The sequence below is a fragment of the Papio anubis genome, chromosome 19 (assembly GCF_008728515.1).
Source record: "Papio anubis isolate 15944 chromosome 19, Panubis1.0, whole genome shotgun sequence".
Classification (NCBI taxonomy): domain Eukaryota; kingdom Metazoa; phylum Chordata; class Mammalia; order Primates; family Cercopithecidae; genus Papio; species Papio anubis.
Window position 1 is genome coordinate 6,069,236 of NC_044994.1, and position 11,353 is coordinate 6,080,588.

The 11,353-nt window shown below is 44.6% G+C and overlaps 1 protein-coding gene across 1 annotated transcript; it reads right to left on the minus strand.

Annotated features, from left to right (window-relative positions):
• Window positions 1-4,249: 4,249 nt before the first annotated feature.
• On the minus strand, window positions 4,250-9,899 carry LRRC30 (leucine rich repeat containing 30). Its single transcript, XM_009192403.4, has one exon. It carries the CDS (start codon window positions 9,614-9,616, stop codon window positions 8,711-8,713), a length of 906 nt encoding a protein of 301 aa, XP_009190667.2. The 5' UTR covers window positions 9,617-9,899; the 3' UTR covers window positions 4,250-8,710.
• Window positions 9,900-11,353: the final 1,454 nt, after the last annotated feature.

Sequence of the window (11,353 nt, forward strand, 5' to 3'; positions counted from 1 at the left end):
AGACGTGCCTTTCACCTTCTGCCATGATTGTGAGGCTTCCCCAGCCACGCGGAACTGCAAGTCCAATAAACCTCTTTCTTTTATAAATTGCCCAGTCTCAGGTACATCTTTATCAGCAGCGTGAAAATGGACTAATACAGGGATCTAATTAGTGTGCTCATGATTTCCACATAAAAAGGGAGAAATACCAGAGAAGTGAGTTCTCCCCTAGAAAGACACACCTCCCATGCATGGCCAACCAAATACCTTGTCCCTGGCCTCCTTTGACCCTCTCCACATCAAGAGGAAATCTGGGAACCTGTGGCTTCTCCTCCATGATGACTCTTGGCTTGTAAGTTTCTGCTTTCTTAATAAAGTTTATTCTTTAATTCATGGTTTTGAGGAGTTCCCAAGACCATCATCAGGTATGACAATTTGCTAGAAGGACTCACAGATCTCAGGAAATCTGTTTATTCATGGGTATGGTTTACTACTACAAAATGATATAAATCAAAATCAGCAACAATAAAAGGAGCATGTGGCAGATCAAGGAAAGCCCAGGCACAAGTTTCGGCTGTCGTCTCCTAATGAAGTTGCAGAGATGGTGCTTAATTCTCACAGCAAGGATGTATGACAGCATGTGTAAAGTGCCACCCACCAGGGAAGCCCCCCGAGCCATGCTGTCCAGGGATTTTATTGGGAGTCCCTCCTGTGGGCATGCAGTGCCCATGTGGCTGACCTTAGTACTTCAGACTCCAGTTTCTCCAGAGGTCAGATGGTTAACATATTACCCAAGGCCCAGACCATAAATGACACTGATAGGATAGACTATCTGATGTGGCTCAAGTCCCCAGGAAAGCACACCCTTTTATCAAGCAGGATGTTCCAAGGGCTTAGAGGTTATCTCCCAGGAACCATTCAAAACCCAAGCCTTTCTTTAGAATGTGCAGGATCTGAGCACCCGCTGAGCATTCAGACCAGCTGGGCCAAACTTTTGATGCACATATACTGTGTGATTCTGTCAAATTCATCCTCAGCCTTTGCACAATAGGTGATGACTATTAAGAAACCAAGCTCACATGATATAAAGATAAATCTGCTCATTCTTTTTTTTTTTTTTAAGACAATCTCACCCTGTCACCCAGACTGGAGTGTAGTGGCATGATCTCGGCTCACTACAACCTCTGCCTCCCAGGCTAAAGCAATTCTTGTGCCTCAGCTTCCCAAGCAGCTGGGATTACAGGTGCCCACCACCACGCCCAGCCAATTTTTGTGTTTTTTGCAGAGATGGGGTTTCACCACGTTGGCTAGGCTCATTCGGACTCTCAGAAATGGAGCTACTTTCCATCTCCAGCTGTAGAAGAAAGCTAGCTCAAACGATATTTGTTGTGGCAGATTAATCAACAAGAGCATGACAAGTTCATTCACAAACCGTGTAAACTCAATTTTCTATAATCAACATGTTATATAATCAAATGAACAATAAAAAATTTCTATAGAAAACATATCATATGTATTTCTGAGAAATAAACAAATTCTTTAAATTGTTTATAATAGAAGTTTAATTATGAAAACAAAAGAGCATAAAAATTAAACATACAGAAGACTTTTATCCTTCTTGGATGGATTTTTTGTTTATACTATTCCTGTGACTTCCAGAAATAAAATCTTTAACTTTCTCATATATTGTGGCTGAAGAGGACAATACCAGAACTAGATTTTGAATTCTTAAAGTATATGGCAACAATATGACAGCAATATTATTTAAGAATTTTTATCATGTGCAATTGTAACCTACCCTTTCATAACTAAGGTTAATCAAAACCAAATTAAGTCCTTAATTTCTGATTTCCACAGTGTAGATAACAACAATTTTTAGCTTTGACTAAAACAGCGGAGGTGGAGAGAGGAACAACATTATTAAGAATCAAAGATACCAAAGATATCAAAGAGTTATTTTGCAGCTTCATGTGGGTTCATTTACAGAAGTTACTTTTGAAAATGTATAACAAAAATCAAATTTAATTCACATGTGCAGGTAGACAAGGAAGGGCTATGGAAGAGGTATGAATTTTATTATCATATTTCCTCAACTCACACTTTGGAATACACTATGCTTTTTCAAAAAAGAGGAAAGATTTCAGCTTTAAGTGCCCACATCATTTAATTGAATCAAATCCAGAAGTATTTGTTTGTTTGTTTGTTTGTTTGTTTGTTTTTAAGGGAAAGCATAACTAGGAATTTCATCTCTTCCAGAAGCATGAATCAGAGAAGTTGTTAATCAGTCAATTAAAAAAGCCAAACAGAGGCTTTTCCCTCTGAGCTTCCAATCCAGTAAAAAATTACAGATGGAATCCAGGCAGTTTGGAGGGATATAAACCCCTAGATTCACCCACAATACTGCCCACTCTTTTTATATTTTTGAACATCAACCAAAATTAAAATTACCTTTTCTGGTGTGCTGGAAGGGATATCAAAGCACTCATACTGATCTCGACCCACCTCCACAATGGTTTTTGCTTTTCTTGAGTAATCACAGTAATCATAAGCCCACTATCTATTTATCAAGGCATTAAATGAGAGAGAGACAAAGTAAAAAAAAAAAAAATGCAGTCATAGACTTTCAAAGCTGAAAGGAGCATAAAGTAAGTTTACTTTAAAGTGAGTGTAATTGTCTAACTTTACAGAAAACTGAGGCCCAGAGAGGTGAGGTGATCTCACATGCTCTTTCACTTTCTCATTTGTCTGCTTGATACATTATTCTTATCTCCCCTATGCTGTGTGCAGAGATAACAGCCATCAAGGCGTGCAGTCTCCAGTGGCAGAGAGAGCCGGGAGCAGCTGAATCTGGAGACCAGAGCTTTCATTTTCCAGTGGGCACACATTCTGCAAAACCAGGTTTTCTCCTGTTTGTGTTACGATAGGAGATACCTAGAGTGTTTGTTAGGCCCACACATGCCAGGCCCTACCCCGGCCCACTGAATCTGAAAGCATGCCAAAGGAGCTGTGGCTCTACCCTTTTAACAAATGCACAGATGAGTCTTATCACCAGGCACCAGCAGGGCTCCCATCTGACGAGGGTCAGAGCCCCGCTTCTTTGCTTCTTTCACTGGCCTCTTTCAATGGCCAGGCTCACATCCCCATTGGCTTCATGGTCCTATGTCTGACTGTTTAGGTAAGAACTGGCATCAGCATTCACAACCCAGAGTGAGCCACAGAATTACCTACTTTGCTTTAAGCAAAGTAAGAAGCCCAGGTCTACCCCAGACCAACTATATTAACATCTTTCAAATCTTTTTTTGAAATACCAGGAGGTATTCTGATGAACAGCCAACATTGAGAACCACTGCCAGCCCTGGGTCCTTTCTGAAACCTCAGGAAGGATCCTGGTCCATAATGTGGTGCAGGAGAGGCTTGGGAACACTTTTCAAAGACAGGACACACAGTGTCTCCAGGTATCATGACTCCTTCCATGTGCCTGCCTATCAAGGTGTTATAAAGCAGCCTGCTCTGAGACAGTGGGATTCACAAATTTCCCTTCAAGACAAAGCAAAACAAAGGAACCATAATGTCTGTAACTGTCGTGCTGTACTGTGCATTCCCCAAACCATTGCAGTCGTGCCACATCTCTGCCATCCCATAATTTCACCTAAATGCCTTTGCACTTGTCTACACATCTCTTTAGGCAGTGCTGTCACAGGATTGCATCGTGTTTAGCTGAGCCTAACTCCTTTGCCCCATGTCCCATCATCCTGTCCCGATGTCACCTGCTCAGGCTCAGGACACACACACATACACAGTAAGCACCACGTGATCCACGTGCCTGCTGTCAGCCCAGAGCTTTCCCAGGACCCCGCCGAGCCTCTTCTTATGGCCATACATAGGGTGGTGGGCGTGACCTTTAGGAGATAGGAAGATAACAGACACTTCCCCACAGTGTCATGGCCAGGCACACTGACTTCTGAGGAAACCAAGTCACTCAAGACCAAAGAACATGGGTGAGTAAGTGATGTCCCATCAGCAGCTGCAGCTCACACCCTCAAAGCCTGTATCGCTTTACACTTTTCATAATCTATGTCTCTTAAGAGTTTCACCAGGCATGGTGGTTCATGCCTGTAATCCCAGCATTTTGGGAGGCCGAGGTGGACGGATCACCTGAGGTCAGGAGTTCAAGACCAGGATGGCCAACATGGCAAAACCTCGTCTCTACCAAAAATACAAAAATTAGCCAGGTGTGGTGGCGGGTACCTGTAATCCCAGCTACTTAGAAGGCTGGGGCAGGAGAATCACTTGAACCTGGGAGGTGGAGGTTGCGTTGAGCCGAGATCATGCCACTGCACTCCAGCCTGGGTGACAGAGTGGAGTTTCAAGAAATACCCTGATGGCACTCCAGTTTGCCTTTTATTTTCTGTCCTGTGCCGAAATAAGGAGTGAGTCTAGAGGCATATAGGAAATCAGCTCTCTCCTTGCAAGTAGATTCCTATGGCACTACTAAAAAAATCTGCATAGCAAGCTTCATGCTAATGGCTTTCAGTTATGCTTGCCTAATGATGCCCAAGCTCTTACAAATTCATCCTCTTTTTATTACTGTGCTGTTCTTTAAAAAAAAAAAAAAAAAAAATCAGTAATACTTTGGATTCAACATGTAACTAGACAGGAAACTTAAAAGAAACACTTGTAGAAAGTTACCTTAACACGGTCAAGATTGTTCCCATTATTGTTTACAATAACTTTCATGGTCCTCTTAATTTTATTTTGTTTTCTTGAAATATAGGAAGGGGTTGTATTTTGGTATTCTTGGATTAGTTAAAACTAAGACAGTACCTCAAGGGTACTGGTACTTCATTGCACACTAGCTGGGTATTTTGTGTTTCTCAAGTATATCTTACAGAGTACTGAAAATAATTCTTTTGTGGAATGAGAAAATCAAGAGCATTTGGATACTTAAGTGGCAGATAATAAGGCCATAATTTAGTATTTAGTATCTTCATAGTGGTTTAATTTAGCAGCTTTAATTTTTTTAGACCATTTCCTGACTTCATCTTCTCTTTTTCACCATTGGTAACAGAATCTCGGTGACTCCATCTAGACAGGGGACTCCCCCTAGCATATGAGAAATACACCCCAGTCCAGCCTCTGGGCCTCCGTCTCCCCAATAATCTCAGGTGTTGATACCTGCATGTGCGTTCCAGTAGCTGAACCCACATTCCTTTAACCTTCCTCTGTTTTTAATGAACGGCTCTCAAAATGCATATTCAGTATATGCTTTGAGCCATATGAAATACACTTTCAAAATGCAATATTCGTTGCCAAAAGAAAAAGGTTTAGTTTAATGAATCTGTACAAATAGTGACAGCATTCCCTCTTTTATCTCTTTCCAGCACAAGCATGACTTTATTGTGAAATCCAGGTGCAGTCGTGTAGTCGCTGTGTCTTTCCTTACTCCAGCAAGGCAGTCTATTAACTAAAGCCCAAGAATGAGTGCATTTCTCTGTTAACCATTTATTAAGTCAACAAGCTAAGTAATGACTACATTTTTCTTTCTAATGCGCCTGCAGTATTATGCATTTAGCAATATTATTCCTTGAACAGATGTGTCTTTTCACAGTCGTCTTCCTTTCCTGTGAACATAGGATTTCTTCTTAATTGTACGCTTGTAAGCTTGCAACTGCTTCGAAAGGTGCTTCTAAACACACACTGAGATCCCTCCGTGCTGAGAGCCAAGTGACATGAAAACCACAACATCATCAAGAATGGGAGCAGCCAGCTCCCCACATCAAGCACCCAATTAGCTCATATTCTTTGGCTAAATATACTCTGCAGCCAATCCAGTCACCTCAGTGCTTTGATTTCAGAAGCTTTAGAAATACCTGGAGTTACTTGAATGTGGCAGTATTCAACATACAAAAGATAAGGAAGAAGCATTTCACAATCAGTCAGCAAACTATAGGACTTGACAGCAAAGACATTGAAGGTTACATCAAATTCCTTCCACGTTCGCATTTTGAATAACTAAGCACATTAACCAGGTTTGTGCTCGGCACTTCCCTTTATCAATAAAAAGGAGTATTCACAAAGAATCAATATCTAAAGCACATCGGGTAACTACTACACTTTTATGATTTCCTCAATGCTGAGTGTTAACAAAGAAAACCTTGCTACTATACTTTTGAAAGACACCAATGGAAGCTGACAACCAAATTGATATCATTTTTTTCTTATAAAAAGTATAATGAGCTCTTGGGTCACCTTCAAAATATGGTCACATTCTTTCCCTGGAGTAGAGTTACTGTGGGATCAAGTGACTGAAAAGGCGAGGAGAGGAAATAAAACGATTGCTCAGCAGGACAAGTGTGGTGCTGCTGTCCTCGCCTTCGTCTCTGCCCACAGCAAGGTCATGGAAATTCAGCGTGAGCCCAAGTGGTTCTTCAGCAGCAGACACTCATGGCCATGATCCTGGCACTCGCCGGTGTGTGTTTGACAGCTGCGTGTGCTTCAGCCACGGCTGCAGTAAGTGACCTACTGGGTTCTGCGGAGGAAGGCTGGCCCTACCATTCCCCATTGAGTCAGGAGGTCAAGTGAGAATTCCACTGATGTCTTTAAATAGTCTTGGCTGCAACAAGCTAACGTGGGGGAGGATTCTGGAGTGTGCCCGGGTGCGCCTGGCAGTGATAGGCAGGTCCCCAGTTGCTGCTGGAGGGGGAATTCGGAGGAGACTTCCTTAGCTGCTTCCAAGTGACACTGGTAAGGTCTGTGTGCAATGGTTCAACGGAAGACCTCATGCACAAATGTGCTAATGGAACTATGGCATCTGGTGATAACAGCAGAAATTGGCTTCCTTCTTTTATGGGTGGGAAAATTGAATTGGGGTCTGTTGGGAAAAATCACTTGCTCTATGAATAAGCTATACGGACCCCCTTTGAACAGCTTTTAGAAAAAGCAAGTATTTTTCACAGTAAAATTGCCTGAGCTCAGAACCTGAGAGTGAGCTAGCCACCGCCTCAACGCTTTGCTGTTCTTTCCAAATCAGGCAAGTGCAGAGGTGGGGAGGAATTAGGGTTTGATGGCTGCAGGGAATGAAGGGGTTAACTGATTTATCCCAGCTGTGCTCTTTGCTTACTGTTCTCTGGTTACTGAGACTTTGGAGCTCAGTCTAGTCTACACCCTACAGTGTGCTATTCTTGCCGCAGCCCATTTTTTGTATCTTTCTTGAGCAGGGATCACATCTTGCTGCACATTGTAGAAATGGTGTGGGTCTGTCTCCTCCTCCAACCTAGGAGCTCCGTGGTAGGAGGAGCAGGTGTTGTTCTTCTCAGGTTTCCTGCCCAGTGTCCAGACTGGAAAAAGTGCTAATAAATATAAGTTAAATTGAATTAAACTAAGAATACTGAGAAGTTATACAAGTCTTGGCAGTAACCCCAAATGCTAAGTCTTGGTATAGTTTGCTATAACTTTGTAGACAAAAGGGCCAAGAAATCAGAACAATTGGCTCTTCGTAGACCTGAAGGTACTTGATTTTCTTCAGTGTCATATTTTCATTCTGATTCTTTAGTTCTAAATCAATATTAACATGTGGCTCTTGGCTGCTGCCATAGCAGTAAGGTCCGGTGACCTTTGGTGCCGGAACTCTGTCACTGCTTGCCCTGGTGTCTGTATTTCACTAACAGCTGTGTACTCTTAAAATAAAAAACAAGCTTCATGTTTTTATAGAGCCTTTTTTCCAAGGAGCTTTTAAATGTCATTAAACTCGTTTTTTTTTTAATGTTAACATGGGAAAGTCAATATTACCCTCCTCCAAATTGTAAAAGGGTAATTACTTTTTTGCATGACTTGTCTATATCTTTCCCCCTCTTTGCTGCCTTTTGGTCATTGTTGGCCAAGTTATCCCATTTAGTAGTTTATCTCTGAGAGGGCAGATGTAGTCATGGAGAAGTGAAATCAGAATGGGATCATTTGATGATTGCCTAGTGTCTAGCAAAGAAGTTCAAGGACATGACAATGAGTGGAAGATGACTGGGAAGGAAGGTTGAAATACACATTAAATCAGTTCATATTTATTATCTGAAAGCCATCCTTCTACCCATTACTCACCACCAGACATAAGCAAGAGTGGCTTGGTTATTCCTCTACAGCCGCATGAAAGAAAAATTCCTATGATTGTCCCCCAGAATTCAAGGGGAAAGCTCTGCCTGTTTTGGTCACTGGGGACAGAGCCCACTGTGGTTTGCCTTTTGGTCCCAAGTGATGCTTCATGGAGGCTGATGGAGGAATGTGTCTTGCCGTTGCCACCTGGCCACAGGTTGCTGATTCAAGGGTAGAAACTATCTGAAACCAGGTTTCAGCACCTCATACTGTACTTGGCACACAGTACTTAGCAAATATTTGCCTTTTGAATTACATGGAATTCAGACCTGTTAGGTGTCCACTCTCCCAAGGGCTGAATCTCACTGCTCCTCAGAAGAATCAGAACTGTTAGTTCTCTTTGGAGAAAACCAACCCCCTTTCAATTTATGTTTAGGATGAGATGAACATGATAATCCAGAGGTTATTAAGAACATACAGAGTTAAAAGCAAATACCTCCTTAACATGGATGTTCAACAGCGACTTAGCAAATATTAACAAAAGCATTGCCAGACACTAAGGGTGAGAGTAGAAAGCTGAGATGAGAGAAGTACCCTGGCTGACCGAGTCCAGGTGAGCTGCCTCCCATCCAGGCCTCCAGGACCCACGTCATGTGTGTTTTTTGTCCTTCAGGTAGCCGAAGAGCATCTCCAGGCCCCCCTCCACCAGCTCCGGCAGAGGCTTGGATAAAGGGTTGTGGGAAATGTGGAGCCCTTTGTCCATGGGATTCCAGGCGATCCTCACCAGTCTACACAGCAGGTGGAGTTCGCTCGGGAGGGTCTGGATGTCGTTGTTGTTGAGGTTCAGCAGCTCCAGGCTGGTGACCAGGCAAAGCGACCTCGGGAAGGAGTGGATATTGTTGGCCTCTGCAATGAAGATCTGAAGGCTGGTCAGGTGCTGGATGCTCTCAGCGATGTTTTCCAGGCGATTCGAGCCCATGTGCAAGAAAATCAGTTCCTTCAGGGAGAACACACACATGGGGATGTGCGCGAAGAGGTTGTTGCTGAGGTTCAGCTTCCTCAGTCTGGAGAGGTCAGCGAAGCACGCAGGGAGCTGGGACAGGCAGTTGTGCGACAAGCTCAGGACCTCCAGCTTTCGGCACAAGCTCAGCTCGGCCGGCACCTCGGTCAGGCAGTTCATGTTGACAAACAGGACCCTGAGGCCTTGCAGGAGGCTCACTTCTCTGGGCAGGCTCTTCAGGTGGTTCCCGCACAAGTTCAGGACCACGATCCGGGTCAGTTTCCCCACCTCGGGAGGGAGAACCCGGAGCTGGTTGTGAGACAGATTGAGTTTCTGGACCTCGGACAAGCCCCACAGAAAGTCGGGGATGTCTGTCATTCCTCTGGTGACCAGGCTGAAGCTGACGTGGTGCATGCCTCGCTTCAGCAGAGACCGCGGGTCCCTTCCCGGGAGCAGGGCATCGTCCCACGGGGAAAACTTCTGTCTCCTCCCGGTGAACAGTATCCTCTTGGGGCCCTTATCCTTGGAGCTGGCCCTTGACTGCCTGGCCCCCATCGTACCTTCCCTTCTATTCACTCTCCTCTGCCACCTCCCAGCAGGGACTGTGTCCTCTCAGCTGCTAAAAGCCAGGCTGTTGCAGGCAGGGAGCCTGCGTCCGGGTGAGAACCAACTTGGGACTAAGTGGTCCCAGCGTGGAGAAAGCTGCCCGGAGAGTCTTGATCAGGCCTTGCAGGTATCCGAGGCAGGTCCCTGGGTGGCTGCAGGAGCTGTGCCTGTCCCCCAGCGTTTAGGTGTTTTTCTCTGAGCAGCTGGGCTGTAATGATATACTTGTCCAGGAGGCTGCTAAACTGCTCGATTCCCTCTGAATGCCACAAGGCAGCTGTCACTGTCACTCTGCCTGAGTTTTATTGACCGGGTACATGCAAACAGGTCACAGGAAGGCTGCATATAACTTTACTCTCTCAGCTTTTCTTGGGTGTCACAGTTGAGGAGGGTGATTAGCAAGCCGATGGTCTAAAAAGAAGTAAAGTGGAAAAACAGAGCAGGTCACACGAGCACCGGCTGGTGGCAGGATTGCGGGAGCTCAGCCAGACAACTTCACCGTGAACCTGGGCTCCGTGCTAGCGACAGTTATGTCTCCAAAGCTAAGAATCTGCAGATGATCTCGTAGGTCCCCGTTCCAAACCTCGATGAACTGTATGTTTGTGAAAACATGACAAAAGCAGCCCGGATACCTGGAATCGTCCAGGTCAAAGGTTTTTATCCTGTGCTTGTCAGAGGTGATTTAGTGAGAAGGGGGTTGGGAGGTATCTCAGCCCCTCACTCGCATTTCAGCCAGAGAAGCTCTGGGCTCATCTGTCTTACAGAGACCTTCTGTATTTAGTAGGATGCGCTTTAAATGTTTGAACAGCCACTTGAGTGGCCACCTCAGTATGGTAAGCACGGGCCACGCATTGTCCTGGAAGGATATAATGAGGCCCCCCTCACTACGCACCATTCTCTTTCTCTCTCTCTCTTCTCCTCCCTGTCTTTTTATTTATTTTTAATTTTGTATTTATTTCTTTTTCTTTTTCTTTTTTTTGACGGAGTTTTTGCTCTTGTCGCCCAGGCTGGGGTGCAGTGGTGTGATCTGGACTCACTGCAACCTCCACCTCCTGGGTTCAAGTGATTCTCCTGCCTCAGCCTCCCAAGTAGCTGGGATTACAGGTGCACACCACCTCACCTGGCTAATTTTTGTATTTTTAGTAGAGACAGCATTTCACCATGTTGGCCAGGATGGTCTTGACCTCCGGATTGAGGCGGGTGGACCCGCCTCGGCCTCCCTGTCTTTTTCTTGAATTAAAAAAGTTAACTTATACCTTAAGTTTGCACAATTAATTGTTGGTGTTATGGGCTGAACTGTATCCCCTCACCCTGCCCTCAAATTTCGTATGCTGAAATTGTAACCCCCAGTATCTCAGAAGGCGCTGCGTTTGGCGATTGGGCTAAGTGAAGACGTAGGGAGAAGGCAGCCACATGTGAACCAAGGAGAGAGGCCTCAGAAGAAGCCAACACCTTGATCTCAGGCTTCCAGTCTCCAGAATTGTGAGAAAAATACATGTCTGCTGTTTAAGCCACCCAGTTTCTTAGAGCAGGCCTGGCAAACTAACATAGTTGGGGAGGAGGCGGACACACATCTGCACAGGTGAAAAATCCTAAAAATACGTAGTGAGAAGACAAGGGATATCAAGGTGCTGACCTAGGTTCTGAGCACAGGGCTTGTGGCCCTTGGCAAGGGCTGGTTTGGCCTGG